Source organism: Lemur catta, chromosome 5 (assembly GCF_020740605.2).
Source record: "Lemur catta isolate mLemCat1 chromosome 5, mLemCat1.pri, whole genome shotgun sequence".
NCBI classification, from domain to species: domain Eukaryota; kingdom Metazoa; phylum Chordata; class Mammalia; order Primates; family Lemuridae; genus Lemur; species Lemur catta.
In genome coordinates, this window is record NC_059132.1 from 15,157,285 (window position 1) to 15,174,315 (window position 17,031).

A 17,031-nucleotide genomic window follows, 5' to 3' on the forward strand; every position below is an offset into this window, starting at 1 on the left:
AGCCCCATTGATTTCTTTTGTTTTACCAGCACTGAGTAAAACAGTGGTAAATATTCTATAGGGAGAAATATTTCTCCACTATTAGAAAAGTAATAGCACAGTGATGACGATAAAAAGATAGTAGCCACCACAAAGCCTCATTGTTGGTGAAACATTAGGGAGCGGTGGGGATTGTGGCAAACCAGATATTATAATCTCCGTTCAAAGAGTGTAGTAGCTACTGCACTCCAGTGTGGACCCAACAATGTCCAATCTTCAAATTTATCAAGAGTATCTGGAAATATGGGCTTTATGGGATATATCTCCATTTTTAAATGTTGACTCAAATATTTTTAAATATCGTGAAAGTCAAAGTAAACATACCTGTGGGCTAGAGTTAGGCTGGATGTTACCTATTTGAGACCTCAACTTGGACATTCTGTGAGGTCCTTTCCCTTGCTCTAAGGGTCTCAGAACTTACAAAAGGGAAGCAGGCCAAATGAGTAGGAGGTTGGGAGATCTCATGAATAGATAGAAATGCCAGAGCCTCAATTAAAAAAAAAATTTTAGCATGATTATCAGGTGTCCCTTGTCTGGAAGGGAAAAGGAAAAGAGAGGAATAAAGATTTGCCTTAGGACGCTGCCTATCTCCAGGGAGGAATGTTGTTGAAGATGGCTTGATCTTTCTAAGGATTTCTTCTAACCACATGTGGCTATTTAAGTTTAAATTTAATTTATAGTTCAGTTACTCAGAGGCACTAGCCACACTGTAATAGCTACACAGAGCTGGTAACTACTACACCAGAGCAGATGTAGAACATTTCCACGATTGCAGAAATGTGATGCTCCAGAAACAAGCCACAGTTCTATGTAAAAGAGAGGCCTTCCCACACAGGGGCCAGACCCAGCCTGAAGCTGTGTTAAGTCCACACTGTGTTTTAAAATCAAGAAAAGTTTCAAAAAATCCAGCTTCTTTGGAAACAAGTGAAAGAGGTGGTAATGCAGGGCCCATACTCTATTGTGGCAGGAGCGGCTGGATCTGACCCCGGCTGCCCTGTTTAGGTGGGGATTGTGCTCCCCATGCACCACGGTCCCTACCGCAACCTGAGGGATGATCCTAAGGCACAGCAGGCATTTATATCCTATGCATAGGAACTTGGCTTTCTGACCAACATGAAGTAATAGGATCCTATTTACTTTCCTGCGTGAAACAACCAAATACCCAGACAAGTATACAGAACAGCAGTTTTCACGACATTGGACATCAGACAAGGAGAATGGAGAACAAAGACCGCGAACCCTGTGACTGCTCACGGCTTAGAGAGAGTCTCCAGGCCATGGTGCAGGGGCCGGAAACACAGTGCTGAGCCTGGTGGACAGCCCTGAGTTGAGGAGATGGCTGAGAATGCAGGCGTCTGCAGTTCATGGAGCAGGTGCCAGAGAGAAGAGTGCCCTGTCAAGTGTTCCGGAGAGGTTCAGAGGACCTCCTGCATCAGGTGCTGAGCAGTACCTGTAGAGACTACCTGTAGCTCACAAAAGAACTACCCAAGAGGACTGGAGGAACTGGTAGCCACACATAGGGCTGGAAATGGTGCCTGCTCCTACTAGCCTGGTTGGAAAACCTCTAGATGCACAGTCATTGGGTAGAGTGCACAGAAGGATCTTGCCTTAATAGTAGGGAATTATTAGCCCTAATCTAAAAAGTTTTCTGGTCTTTCCTAGCAAATGTTAAAAGCAAGATTCAAAAGAAACACATTGTTTCTCAGTAACTTAACTGCAACTCAGAACAAAACTTAAAACTCTTTATAGGAATGCAAAAATATTCATTACCCAATGAAAGAAAATTCACAATGTTAGGCATCTAATCAGAGACTAACAGGCATGCAAATAAGCAGGCAAGTATGACCCATAATGAGGAGAAAAGCTAACACACCAAAACTGCCCCATAACTGCCCCAGATATTAGAATTAGCAGACAAGGACAATGTAACTGTTTCATATGTTTGAATAGTTAAATTCAGGCCTGGGAATTACAAAAAGACCCAAACAGAACTTCTAGAGATGAAGACTATAATATCTGAGATTAGAAAAAGACTGCTTGGGACTAAGAGCAGGTTAGATATTGCAGAAAAAAATAGTAATAAAAGGAACTATCCAAAATGAAACATACAGAGAGAAAAAGTGAAAACAAAACAATGTAAAGAGCATCAGGGAACTCTGGGAGAACTTCAAGTAGCCAAATATATGTCTAAAGTCCCCAAAGAAGAGGAAAGAATGTGCACATGAGACAGGAAGGAAAGACATTAATAAAATATTTGAAGAAATAATGGCTAAAACACTTTCAAGTTGGATGAAAATTATAAACCCACAGATCCAAGAGGCTTAACAAACCTGAATTCCAAGAAAAAAGAAGAAAAATACCCCAAGGTACATAATAATCAAATTCCCCAAAACCAGTGATAAAAACAAAATCTTAAAAGCAGTCAAAGAAAAAAAGACACATTACATACAGACGAACAAATATAAGGATCATGGCAGATTTCTGGTTAGAAACAATGCAGGGGAGAAGGCAGTGAGGTACTGAAAGTAAAGAACCAAAAGAAAAATATTGTCAATCTAGAGTTCAACACCCAGCAAAAATACCTTTCAAAAATGAAGGTGAAATAAACAGTTTTTCAGATATACAAAATCTGAAAGAATTCATCACCAACTGACCTACACTACAACAAATGTTAAATAAAGTCCTTCAGGCAGAAAAGAAATGTTACCAGATATTAATCTGGATCCTCACAAAGGAATGGAGAGTGCCAGAAATGCTAACTATACAGCTCTCTCACTGTCTATTTATCTATCTATCTTGAGGGCATTTGAGTTTGCATCTCCTGGTCCCTATACAAGACTAATACTTCATTGATACTTAATTCATTTAGTGAACTGCTACCGGGTACCTACAATGTGTCAGGCCTTTGTTAATTACTCAGGCTACAGAGAGAAAGGACCTGAGAATTCCTGTCCTTGGGATACTCACATTCTAACGGGAGGGTCAGATACACAAACAAAGCAATTATACTATAACAGTGCTGTGACACGTGCATATACAAGTACAATGGGAGTAGAAAGGCAGGAGTAATTTTCTCCACAGTATTCAGAGAAGACTTATGGAACAAACGGACCCTAAGTTAAATTTTGAAATACGAAGGATGGATTGCAGGACATTCTAAGAATGGAGAGCCTGTTGCAAAGTCCCAGGGCACCAGTGTGCTTAGTGGAACTACCGGTGGGGCAGAGCAGCTGGGCCATGTGCCAGGGGGAACTAGAAGCAAAGAGGCCAGAATGACCGGTGGCAGTGTGCGTGTCGCCATTTGTAAAGACCCCGTGAGCCATTCTAAGGATTCCCAGAGTGTGTGTGCAGTGAGTGCATCAGGGATAAGATCACGGTGAACCTGTGTCTTGGCTCTGCCCGGCACAGCGTGAGAGATGATTTAGAGGGGAGCCCAGCTGGGGGCACGGGACCAAGTTAGGAGATGGGGGACACGATCCCACTAAGGAGGTGGGAGCCTCCCCTAGGGCTGTGGCTGGGAAGCCAGGGGAAGGAGGGGACTTAACCAGAGCAGTGGGACAGAGATAAGAAGGCACTTTCAGCTTGGAAGCTCCTTTTTCATTGTAAGGCTAAGCTCAAGCAATGTTTGGAGCGGGAGGCGGGGTGAGCAGTGGCTGCTGGTTAAGGCAGAAGGGAGAATTACAAGCACTCACATTGCGGGCGGGGTAGGGGTGGGATATTTCTTTAGCTGTTTGAAAACTGAAATGAAAACTTGGCCTGTGGTGGATCCCCTGCAGTGTGTTTCAGTGCGTACCCAGGTAGACGAGGAGGTCTGCCCGGGAAACGTGAGGGGCTGACACGGGATTGATGGAGAGGACATCAAAGGAGGGTCCAGGCTGCCCTGATCAGTGACTCAGAGAATCTCCGTTTCGCTTGGCAGAAAAATGCAATCAGCACCAATTCCAGCTCTACTTCCAATGAGCCGTGTGACCGGGACACATCCTAGACCACCCTCAGTTTCCTAGACTATCAAGAGACGGAAAGGGTGAAGTGCACTCTACAGGCTTGTTAGTTTTAAATACTACCGTTGTAGGTACGAACAGGTAGACAGGAGGGCTCAGTGAGAAAAAGGGCAGGCCCCGTGGTCAGACTACTTGTGAAACTCAATCCTTCCACTCAAGCTGTGGAGGACTGTGAGACTGTGGACAATTATCTCAGCTCTCTGAGCCTCAGCTTCCTCATCTGTAAAATGGGGATAATAATAGACCCTACCTCAAAGGGTCAATGGGAAAATCAAAGGAAATAATGGGGAAATAATAACATACACTAAGTGTCAGCTATTCTTACTTTGCATAAAATCCTGATTAGCACAAATTAGATTTTTTTACTAATTATTCTAACTTGTTAGAAAGGGAAGGCTAAAGAATAGAAAGGGCATGGGGCTTTGGATGGGGCGATCCAGGTTCTGAGGCTGCCTCTGCCCCCTTCCTTCCAGTGGGACCTTGGGGAAGTGACGTCACCAGTCGGAGCCTCAGTTTCCTCACCTGTCGAAGCGAAGAGAACTAGCTTCCAGGGATAGGGGAATGTTAAAGGAGGCTGAGGCTGCCCACATGAACTGCCTGGCGCTGCCCTTGACACAAATGGATGTTCAATACTTACTCATTCCCTTCCCTTGGACATAAGTTGATTTCTGTTCCTTTTGCTCATTACCCTAAAGGGCTATGGAAAAGAAATTGTGTTCATGTGCAGCAGACCCCAACAAGATTACACTCCTTTGAACGTATCTATTTCCTTCCCCAAAGCTTAAAATACCAGTATTAAACAGATTTTGGAAGAAGCCAGATTCTGGTGAGGAAGGCTGCCTCTGTCTGCAAATATAGCCCCTCTCTCAGGACACAGTTGACCCCAAGACACCCCGATGTTGTAATCGGGAGGATTTTTAAAGAAAACAACGAAAGCTGCCTTTACAGGGCCTTGGATAAACCTCACCTTGCAGCTGACAACGGTCTGGTTAAACCAGCAGAACACTTGTTAAAATCTGCTGGTGCCTATTTGGGGTTTATTAAAGCAGAAAATGTTATAAGTTTTACACTCAAATCCACAGTGTAACGTAAGAAAATAAGGAGAGGGGAGGGAAGAGTGGGTGGTGTTGGGTGGCTCTTTGTACTCGTTCTCACTGGACCCATTGCCGAGAGTGGAATTAGGCTTGGAGAATCCCAGATCCAAACACAGAAGTAATGCAGACCTATCTGTCGTTTGTCTGTCTCCCTGCAAGGCTGTGAGCCCCTTGATGGCAGGGATGGCATCCTGTGTCATCACCTTAGTACCTGCTTCTCTAAACAAGACAGAGAAGACAGGGAAAGTGTGGAGGGAGAGGGACCCAGAGGTGAATCGAATATTCTTGTACCTGTTGGAGAATGTGACCAGCAACCAGCAAAATTGAAGCAGTGACAAGGCTTGTCTCTAACGTGCTCCTTCCCTCTCCCATTTATGGGCTAACCCCTGGCCAGGCCTCCACCCCAGTAATCTGCCCACGTGCAAGGTGCCTCCTCTCACCTGCTGTTTCTTCTCCAATGAAGCCCAGAAAACTTGGGTGAAGGGTCAGCTCCTCAGTGACACTGGTCATGTGGCCTTTGACATCTGACCTCCTTCAGGTCCTCACCTTCCTCATTGGTAAAAATGGGAGCAATCATACTTGTCTACCATACATGCGACTGTGAGGCTCAAGGAAAACATGACATGCAAGACTGTAGGGTGGGGAACGGGGTGGAGAGTGGGGAGCCCACTCTGTGCCCTCAGACGATTCCTCCCCCCCGCCACGGGGTCCTCTGCTGGGGCCAAAGGTGATGGTGGAAGGCTCCTTCCTGAGTCTTAAGACATCCGGGCCGACCCCCGGCTTCTCAGGTGAGAAAGATGGAATTTGGAAGGTTTGGCTCAAGGAGATCGGTTTTTAAAGAGAGAACACTTTTTTGTTTTAAAGGAGGATGGCGTGCAGAGCCAGGGCCAGTTGAAAGTGGGAATGTGTGCAGGGAGGAGGGTGGACAAAGGTGACGTCCGAGCCTAGACAGGCAGCCACAAGAGAGTGGGAGAGACAGCGCTCGGGGACAGGCAGGACCACTGTTGTCCTGGGAGGGCCAGCAGGCAGTCTGGAATCTGAGTCAGGGGAGCAAGCCTCCCACTGGGGAAAGCCCTGAACGAGGGAGAGGGGGGTAGTTGGTCCAAAGCTTTCACCATGCAAGCTGTGGAAGATATACATTTCCCATCGTAAGCCAGTGTACGACCACACAGCGACAATGCAGGAAACAAAGATAGAATTTTCATGAGACAGTACCTAGCCTTACTGGGTGCTGTGTGCTCCACGGATATTTCTATTCTCTACCCCTTCCATGCCTCCCTCCCTCCCTCTCTCTGTCCCTTCCTTCCTGCCTTCCTGCTTGCCTGCCAGCTGCCTTTCTTTTCTGATACTTTTCTTTCTTACTTCTTATGTGATCAGCACAGTTGACCTCAAGACCCACTAGTGCAGTTGTTGGAGCCCGGGGAGAACTGGGGGTTCCATCAAAGACCCACCGAGAGCCCTACTCTCCCCACTCCCTGCCTCACTCCTTCATCGTTACAAAGTTCCTTCTTCTGCCTCTCTTTCTCCTCCTCTTTTTTGAAAACACAATTTCACCAGTGTCAAGAATAACCAGATTTATTCATCATAAAACTTTTGTGATCGTAAAACTCGCCTGGGGGGGCGGCTGGTGCTACTGCTCCCCGGGCCTCTCCCTGGAGAGTCTGATCGGTTAAGCCCAGGGACGGCCTGGTCACCCACGCGTGTAACATGTGCACCCAGGCAGTCCCGATGATCAGGCCTGCCAGGGATTCCCTAGTCAGGCCCAACCGCCTTATTGTGCTGATGAGGAATCTGGGGCCTGGGGCGGGCACCTGCCCTGTCTGAGGTCACACAGTGGGCACCACCCGTGGGGCAGGACACTGCAGTCAGACTCTCTGTGCCTACACGTTCCATAACTTGTGCATCACCAGGAGGGTCTTCAGACTGAGAGGATGAAGACTGGCCCCCATCATGCAGCAAGTGAGGGATGCAACTGGGCTGGAGCCCGGGTCGTCACAGAATGCCACCTTTCTGCAGTGGCCTGACTTCCTCCTGTTGTAGGTCCAGCCCATTCCAGGGCCAGCTCGTGCCTCAAACAAGGGGTATCAGAAAGAACTACTGTCTGTAGCTGCCTGGCCCTCTCCACCTCCTTCCCTGGTCCTGAGTGAAGCCTGGAGTTTATGTGGTAGAGGGAGAATGAGTCACCTCCAGCCACCCACTGTCACTTGGTCCTCTGGGGGTAGGGTGCAACTTTGAAGGTTTGCACGTGGCCATTTTGCGGCAACCACCTTCCTGCCTTGCCCACCAGCACTGCCCCCCTGTCTGCCAGCCCCTGGCAGTGGTCTTGCGGGCTTCGAAGGTGCTGTCTGAAGCCTCTGAAGGAGGAGGAGGCTGGGAGCTTGGTTGCGAGCCAACTGCAGGCCCCGTGCTGCCCGCTCTCAGCTCTGCGCCGCTCCTCTGCTGAGGCCTGCGGTTTGGCATTTCCTTCCTTACCCGGTTAGAGCCCCAGCAGCCTCCAGCCTGGCTGTTAGAGATACTGGTGGGAGGTGACGCCGCAGAGAGCAGGGGGTCCTTTCAGGATCCAAAGCAGCACTGAGAACTCAGCAGGGCCCAGCCAAGACGTGTGGGACGGGGGCGCTGGGGTGCGGTTCAGCCCACCTCCCTCAAGTCATTACTGAAATGTCACGTTCTCATTGAGGTCTGATCATTTTAAATGGCAACTGCACCCCACCCTGCACACCCCTCCCCTTCCCCAGCCCTCACCACCGTTGTGCATGTGTATGCACAGTGTAGGCTTGACTTCAGATTTCACCTCCTTAAAGATGTCTCTCCACTAGCACGCAATCTCCTGGAGAGCAGAGATCCTGGGTCCGTTTCTTCATTGCTGTACCTTGAGTGCCTGGCAGAGGAGTCCCTGGCACTTAGAAGGCCCTTCATGCATATTGTTGAATAAACAGTGACCACCTGACATGGCCAGGATGCGGGACACTAAGAGGCTCCCCTGCCCACTCTGTAGGAGTCCCTCCACCCAGCATGCCATCATCTTCTCAGACAATCACTTAAAGGACCCAAAAAGAACCACGTCTCGAGCATTCTGATGGCATGATCAGAAGGTGACCAGGAAGCCCCCACCCCTGCTTTAAACATCTGGGCAGTCACTGAAGTGTGAAATTTCAACAATGACACGATTACAGGGGATCAAACATTGCCTTTTCTCCTTCTCTGTCCCCGTAAGTCCCCAGTGTAGTTGTGGAAGTTCATTCATCCTATTGTTCTAATGAGGTAGGAGGGGTCCCTGGGAGAGTGGGAGAGTTGGGGGGCCAGGGAATGATGAAGGCAGCTGGATGTGGCAGATGCTGAGGACTTTCTTTACTAACTTAGTGAGTTTGTTTTAGCTCAAACTTGTTACCTGGAGATGATCGTTAAGAAGACCATTAAGCAAATGTAGACCACGGGTCATTCTCATAGATGGGCTAGGTAGGGACCCAACAGTGCCCACTCCCAGGGAGCTGGTAGTATCCAGGGCATGGACACAGGGAGGTGGTTCACTGCAGGGTGCTGGCTTGGAAATCATGGCACCCTGCTTGAGGGGCCGGTGTGTGTGGCGGGGGGAGGGGCAGTCTTCGTCACTGACCAGCTATGGCTGCGGGTGAATCCCCTTTCTTGTCTGGGCCTGTGTCGTCCCCTCTGTACAATGAAGTTGGACTAGATAATCTCTGAGGCTCCTTCTAGTTGTCCCAAATCCCCGGGAAACACGGAGCCCGGCTGGTTACGAATGCGGGTCTGTTGGTCTCATCGGTGGGTGCTAGGAGGGGCTGGAGTCTCGAGTCCTGGAGTTCTGAGAGTGGAATGGACGCGTGTTGCTAGTGCATGCTGGAGGTGTGGTCCTGATGGCAAAGACCCTCCCCATCCTGGGGCTTGAGGCTTTGCGATTTCAGGCATGGAGGTACCCTGGGACTAAGGGTATCTTCAAGTGTCCTGGCCAAGGTGGCCCCAGGGGGATGGATGACTCAGGGGATCTCTCACTCTGCGGGCTGTGCCTTTATAGGGGATTCTTCTCCAAGTTTTTAAAAGAACCCATGATACTGAGTAGGAGTCAGGAAGGGGATAAGGGAAGGAGAAAACTGTCAAAGAACAGCCTACGAGAGGTTGTGATAAGTAATACACAACGAGTAGCTGATTCCTCTAGGTCTGGGAGATGGTTTGAAGAGTCTTGGGAGCAAGACGTCACCACAAGGATACTCATGCAAGAGTCAGAGACCTCAGCCCCGGGAATAATAATACAATGAAATACACGGTTATAGTCTCCAGATCCTGAGGCTCCTGCATTTCAGAGGAGGGGAAGCCACGTGTGAGCTGACAAGTCTTTAAGGAGGGGCTCTGAGCTAGATGCAGAAGGCTCAGCCAGAGAGATCAGCAGAGGGAGAGAGGGCTTCCTGGGCAGGAGCAAGGTCTGGCCGGGGGAGGGGGTGACAAGTTCTGAAAGTGAGGAGCAGAGGGTCACCTCCGTGGGCCACCTCAGAGGAGGCTGGCCAAAGTAGGCCCAGGCACCCCGAGGTCCTATAGATCAGGGAATTTCAGGGCTCAGTGGGAAGGTTGAGGCTGAAAGGAGATGGTCTTCTCTCTTTTCTCTCTTGTTATCTTGTAGGATTCTCAGTAAGTTAAGTCAAGAAATCAACAAGAACGAAGAGAGGAGGAGCATCTTCACACGCAAGTGAGTGGGGTGGCCCTGCGCCCTGGGAGGAAACCCAGGAATTTTTAAAGTCATGTTGAGCCTGCCGTGGTTCCCTGAGTCCCAGGGGTCTTGGCCGTGGTGCCCAAGGAGGGCGGGGGTTCCCTCTCCCTGCCCTGCATCCTGTCCCAGGGTCCGTACGTCAGGGGAACTTCCTCCACACCGTCAGGCTCCCAGTTGTGCCACCAATGTGGCTTTTGTGGTTTCCAGAATCTTCTTTGGAGCATCCTAGCCCCAGTTGCCAAGCAACAAGGACAAATCCTTCCTGGGCAGTGAGACACACCCTGCACTGGGGGTTCCACTCACAGGACTGGACTGAGGAAAGAGGGAGATCCCCTTAAATCAACAGGATCATTAACGCAGTGCTGTTTGCCTTTGCAGACCCCAGGTCCAGCGGTTTCCTGAAGAGACAGGTAAGGGCTGGGGCTGAGAGGTGATTGCTTTAGGAGGTGACAGGCACTTCAGTTCTCCTGCCTTTCTGGTGCCTAGGGCTCCTTGGGTGTCATGCAGGTGACCTTACCTATTTGCCTGCCAGCAGTTCTTACCCAGGAAAGGGCTTGGGTCCGGATTGAGGGGAGGAGACAAGTCACTCTGCAGGGCACCCGACTTAGAGCTCCTGCTCTGTGGGGACGTCTGCAGAGGCACATGGAGGGGTCTGGGAGCTGCGTGGGGCAGAAGGACCCAGACTTTGACTGAGCACCTGATGTGGGCCCATTCCCCTGCTTCTGATGTTTTTTTTTTTTTTGGCTTGCAAACAACACAAGTTTATTTCTCACAGTTCTGGAGGCTGGGACGTCCACGGGGAAGGCGCCAGCAGTCTCTGTCTGGTGGGGGCTGCTTCCTGGGCCATCGAAGGTGCCTTCTCACTGCGTCCGCACCTGTGCCAGGGGCTGCCTCTGAGCCTCTACAGCAGTTTTTCAGCGGCTCAGTTGCACACGGTGTTAGCATGCAGACTGCGGGGCCTCACCCAGTCCTGCTGAATCAGAAGCTCTAGGGATGGGGCTCAAGCGTCTGCATATTTTAAAGCACTCCTAGGTGACTCTCAGGCACGTGAAAGGTTGAGAACCGCTGCTGCTCTCTGGTTCTCCGGGAGAACGAGCCCCTCGGTAGACTCCCTGGAGCCGGCGGTGCCTGGCTGAGCCCCAGGTGTGTGGGAGGAGGAGGAAGGGCTGGGAGGGGGCACAGGTGAGGAGGGCGCAGATGCAGGAGCTGCTTCCACTTCCCTTCGAGCGGCGGCTTCCTTCGGTGCTGACAGTCGTGTCATTTCCTTCCGCAGAAAGCCATGAAGAGGACAACGGGGGCTGGTCGTCCTTTGTGAGTATAATCGGGGCTGTTCTTCCACCTGACAGCAGCATCCAGGGTGGCTTTGTCACCAGGTCCCAGCACAAAGCCGCACGGAGCAAGGCCCCTAACAAGACGCCAGCACACCCCTCCAGGGCTCAGAAAGGGTGTCTGCAAAGGGCCAGACAGGAAGTATTTTTGGCTTTGGGTGCCATGCAGCCTCTGAATCAACTCAACTCTGCCACCTGAGCACAAAAGCAGCCACGGTGGATGAGCTAACAGATGGGTGTGGCTACGTGCCCATAAACCTCTATTTACGAAAACAGAGGGTGGGGCAGGGCCTGCCTGGCCCTTGGGCTGTAGTTTGCTGATCATGCAGTTGTCCACCGTTACCCACCCCACGCAGGGCCTTTTCCTACCCCCCACCTGTCTCCAAATTGAACTCTCCTAGAAATCCACTCTAAAGGAGATTTTCTTGTCCTCTCGTGCTCAGCCCGAGGACACTGTTCTGTCCCTCTGCTCACTGAGGGTTTGCTTTCCATTCGCTGGTGTTTGGAAACTCAGTGGGTCCATTCTGTGCCCAGCAATTCACATGGGAAACAGGGAGGTGGGTGGACATCAGGAACCTAAGCATTTTAAACTATGGATAACACCTGTTTAAAAGGTACGATGAGGCACAGGACGATTGTAAAGAGTTATTTGCACAAATGACGATTCATGAGTCGGGCAGCACCAAACCAGAAGTGGTACCCCCGTGAATGCAGAAGTAATATAAAGAAAATACTCGATTAGTTACAGTTATAAAGTTGTCTTATTTGGTCTATCTTGCTGGAAAGTTCCTAGGTATAAAATGGTAAGTTTGTTAGCTACTTCTGATTGCTTGAGCTTTTAAGTTGTTTTCCTTTTACAAGAAAGAGCTCAAGTTAAGTATTGCTTATGTTTGCAAATCAAGCAAGGTTTAGGTCACTTACGAGCCTGAGCACTTTTGTCTGCTCTGGGTTCCTCAGGCCCAGTCTCCATTTTAATTTACTTTGACACGCATATGGCAGAATATGACTGGCAGCCAAAGCATGCATACAGATTTAGGAGCCAAATGATGGGGAGAAAATAATTGTTGTAGAAGCAGAGAGGAAAAATCTGTTGTTTGAGAAAGGCTTACAGGGTACAGGGCTGGTGTAAAGTCAGGAACAAGGGGTCTGGGCAGGACAGGCGCCAGCAGGGGCTGGAGAGAGGCCACCTGCCTGTGGACCTCCCTACACAGGCCACTGTTCCCAAGTGCCGGTCCTCAGGGGCTCGGCCCACCTGCCCCTAAGTTTTAAGAACACAGACACGGCAGGACAGTCTTTTTTGGAGTTAGGACAGCATTCAACTCTCACTTTGCCTGCCTACTTGTTGTTGTTTGTTTGTTAACATTCATGAACTCAAAAATGAACACAGGAATCTTTCAACTGAACAACTTAAATGCAGTCTTCCTTAAGCTATCCGTCAAAGCTGTCAGGATTTCCAGGATATTGGTACCTCCCTTTCCTCAAAAAGTTGCAACCTCCCGTTGCTTCTTTCCACACCGCCCTTGACCGCAGAGCTCTGGGTTGGTTCATGCACCCTCTGGACTTTGGCAAGACAGTGAAGAGCGTCCCCACTCCGTGGCTGCTGGTGTGGCCTCTGCTGGGCACTGAGCACTTTCATGGACGGCTTCAAAGGCAGGCACCCAGCACCTAGGGCTGACTTTCCCCGAGACCCAGGAAGAAGCAAAAATAAAATACAATAAAAATCTCACATTTAGAGAGCCTTTGTTTCCAAGAGAGTAGCTTCAAAGCCAGTGTCAGATTTCATGAATAATAATATGTCATTCCTATACACTCAGCTCCCAGCAAAAAGGATAGCACAGCCCTGGACTGTCCCCTCCCCGAGGCGACCTAATCTCCTTCCAATTAACAGGCTTTGTTTATCCGGCTTCCCCGTTAGCTGGGCCTCCAGTGCTGCACTAGGTTATAATGAGAAGACATTTTCCGAGCACAGGCACACTAAGAACAGAAATGACAATTAACTCCTATCATCACAAACGCTCCAGGCGTTTAGTCTTTCTCTTGGTGATGTCTGGAGTGAAAAAGGTGTTTACTCAAGATAGAGCCTGTTCCTGAACCCCTGTTCCAGCACGCTCCCCATTTCTTCTCTCTTTCTGTTGTGCAAAAAAAGGTGTAAAGGAAAAGGCAGGTACTTGCCTGATGGTCAGAGACCTTGACTGAGGTCCCAAGTCCATGACTTCCTGACTCTGTGACATTGTGTGTGTGCCCCTCATCTGTAAAATGGGAGTGGCTGCCTCAGGCTACCTGCCCCCTGGAGCGTGCCATTGTGAGGCTTGGCGTAGGGAGAGCAGACACAGGCACGTGGAGTGCCCTGGAGCCTCTACAAACCGCACTGTCCCGGTCCGTCCCTGTGTTGGCAGGAAGAAGATGACTATGAAAGTCCCAATGACGATCAGGATGGGGAGGATGATGGTGACTACGAGTCCCCCAACGAGGAGGAAGAAGCACCCGTGGAAGACGACGCCGACTATGAGCCGCCACCCTCCAACGACGAGGAAGCTCTGCAGAGCTCCATCCTGCCGGCCAAGCCTTTCCCCAACACCAACTCCATGTACATCGGTAAGGGCCTGCCTCCTGGTGCTCTGGCCCTGCCGGCCGGGAGCCGAGCACCCCACTGCCGCACGGGAGGCCAATGCCCCAGCTTGCCCATGTAGCAGAAAGCTCTGGGTGCTGACGGCAGCTCAGCTTCTTGACAGCTCTGTGGCTTTAGACAAATGACTCCACCTCTCTGGGCCTCGATGTCCTCATCTGTGAAATAGGATAGTAATAGTGAAGACCACATAGGCTTGCTTGGGGATTACTAACACTGCAAACAGCGTTGCCTGTGGTGGCTCGTAGCACTGAGCTGCCACTTGAGGGTATGTGGCAGTTACAACTCATTCTGTGGTTTACTCGGGTACTCAAGAGCACTTTCCTGTTCCTCCCACCTTTGACCAAATCATAGCTACGTGGCACTACCACCCAGAGACTGTCGGAGTAAACAGAAAGACATCAAGGGGGGTTGACTACAACTTCAAAAATATTAGGCAGTATTCAAGATTTCGATTTCCATCTGTCCTGTTAGCCCACCTCTCCCTCATTAGTCACTCTGCCACCAGGTATTGTCGATCTCCCGGTAGGAGCCCGGCCCCACTCTGAGTGCTGGGAAACCACCAGGAAAGAAGACACAGCCCGTGCCTTGGGGCCACATTCATGCAGTGGGGGTGACAGAAAATAAACACATACACACTTGCATAACACAGCTGCAGGTGTGAGCTGGAAGCTGATGATCAATACCGAAAAACTGATATCATGCAGCCCTTTGTGCTGTACTGCCCTTTTTCATTTTACAGCCCTTTCCTAACGCTGCCTCAACATGTCGTCCTGTGCTTTTGAGCACCCTGTGTGATAAGGACGATGACCAGGTCTGTGTTGTGTCCAGGGAAGTGGAGGTCAGAGAAGAAATGGGAAACGAAGCTGCTGAGCACCTCGGATGTGCCAGTTGCAAAGACACAGAGTGAACAGGACAGTCCTCGCTCTGAGGATTCTAGTCCAGTGGGTGACACAGCATCCAACAAATGAGTCCCAAAATTGTTTAATTCAGTGATGATGCAGAGGCGGGAAGACAAGCGCAGGAGACGAGCTGGAGTGTGTGCCTGCTCTGGGCTTGCTCGCCGTGAGGAGCTGTGATAGTAAGCTGATATTAAAGCATGAATAGAAGGTGGCCACGTGGAGATGCATGTGCTAAGGGAGGAGCATTTGAAGCAGAGAAATGACTGTGCAAAGGCCCTGAGGCTCAAAGGAGCACAGCGTGTTAGAGGAGCTGAAAGGTGGCCAGTGTGGGGAGTGGGGTGAGATTGGCCCGGCTGGCCCTGGCTCTGTGCCCCTTCTCTGGGGAAGGGGCCACGCGTCTCCAAGGCTGGGACTAGGGTGAGCCAGAGAGCACCTAGGGCACAAAACAGAAGGAGACCCTCACTCACTCCTGCTCTTGCCTAACAGTCTTGTTCTGGCCTTTCTCTGTCAAAGGGGTAGGACATTGCCAACCTGTCAACCTGGCCTAGGGACACTTCTGTGGCAATCGGAGTACTGTGAGTTTCGGTCCAAGGCAAGTCCAGGTCCCCATTAAGAGCCTATGATTTAGAAACAGGAGTTGGTGACCAGCTTCTCCCTTTATGGGAAGAGATGGGCGAAAGGAGGAAGTGTCAGAGCATTTGGGAGGGGAAGGGACCCAGAATAGGATCCTCATGAGCGGTGGTGACAACTTAACCCTGCACGGGCAGTGGGTGTGCCCGTGTGACTGTGTGCACGTATATGTCTCTGCGAGTGCAGATATGTGCATGCACGTGCACACGTGTGCCTTTGCGTGTCTGTGCATATGAGTGCGTGTGTGTTCACTTCTTTACAATTTTGTCTGAAAACACTACATCCTGGCACTGGCTGAGCTAATGACAGAGGCCTTTTTGACTGGCACAATCTGTGATAAAGACCCAATCCTGTGAGGTGAGACGAGAGCTGTCCCTGTGTATGAGGAAGGTGACACAAACTGGGATAGAAAGAGGGGCAGGGAGGGGCCAAGGACTCCCCAGCCCCCGGGGAAATCCAGGCTGGGTGTCCCAGGGCCCCCGAGCGTGGCCGACACTCTCTCACTGTACCGTTCTTGTGTTTCCGCAGACCGGCCCCCGTCCGGGAAGGGCCCCCAGCAGCCCCCCGTGCCCCCCCAGAGACCCACGGCCGCCCTGCCGCCCCCGCCAGTCAGCAGGAACCACTCGGTAGGCCTCCTCCTCTTCTTTTCTGGTACTTTGTGTCCACTCCAGTTACTTCCTCTGTCAGAAAAGCAAACCACAAACACCTTTATCTAGTTCTAATTTTGTAAGAAAAGATTGTATCTAGGCTGAGAAAACGCATACCCAAGTACTCAGTGTTTCTTTTTCTGGGAGAAATACTGGTGATTTCTATTTATGTCATTATGCTTATTGGTATTTTCTTTGTACCATAAACACATAAACTCCTTGTATAATAAAAACTCCCCTTCTAATGGTCATTGTGCTATATTACTTGGAAACAAGTGAAAACTAAAATAGATGAAGTCACGGCACCTACTGGTACTGCCTGGGCACCTTTCCCGCAAAAAGACTTGCGCCACCTGGTGGCCAACACTTGAACTTCCGGGAACAAATGCCTTCAGACCACGGTTTACAAGACAAGGAGCCTGGGAGCGAGACAGCAAACCTCCTTTCCTCTTTCTTCAAGCATACAGCCCGGCTCCTGTGGATCTAGTAGATTCCCAGGGTGACCCAGAGGAGCTCGGATTAAGGAGTCGCTAGCTGGCAATGTATTCTCTTCCCAGGTTTATCTATAAATGTATTTTGCTTTTGAAATCTGAAGACCTTCCCCTCCACCACTGGGATGCGGAATTCAGTCATTCCATCAACTCTATCCCGGCACCGAGCAGTGTTCTGGGTGCTGGGATAGAGTGTGAACAAGACACGGTGCCTGCTTCCATAAAGTTTCCACTGCGGTTGGGGGAGACACATCACCAGCAGGAACACAGCTGTATGAATGAGATGATTTGAGGAGCTGTGTGTGGTTAGGGAGGCAGAAAACCAGGTAACAAGATGGTGGGTGGCAAGGTGACAAGGGGCTGGGACAGAATGAGCCAGTTGTGAGAAGAGCTAGGAGAAGAATATTCTGAGCTTGAGATTTTCCAGGAACTACAAGAAGACTCTATGGTGGGCAGCAGGGATAGGATGTAAGAAGGGCTGGGAGTGTGGACAGGTGCCAGCCCAGGCAGGGCCTTGCAGACCACGGCGAGTTTTTATTTTGTTCCTGATGTGATAGGA

General features: G+C 50.2%; 1 protein-coding gene across 2 annotated transcripts in view; it reads left to right on the top strand.

Annotated features, from left to right (window-relative positions):
• The window catches only part of LCP2 (lymphocyte cytosolic protein 2), a 48,598-nt gene that overhangs the window by 12,896 nt on the left and 18,671 nt on the right, over positions 1-17,031 (top strand). For both annotated transcript variants that reach the window (XM_045551200.1, XM_045551199.1), the window contains exons 5-9: positions 9,762-9,827; positions 10,227-10,258; positions 11,122-11,159; positions 13,573-13,771; positions 15,863-15,960. In XM_045551200.1, the coding sequence (XP_045407156.1) occupies positions 9,762-9,827; positions 10,227-10,258; positions 11,122-11,159; positions 13,573-13,771; positions 15,863-15,960 (433 nt within the window). The remainder of the gene's footprint in view (positions 1-9,761; positions 9,828-10,226; positions 10,259-11,121; positions 11,160-13,572; positions 13,772-15,862; positions 15,961-17,031) is intronic.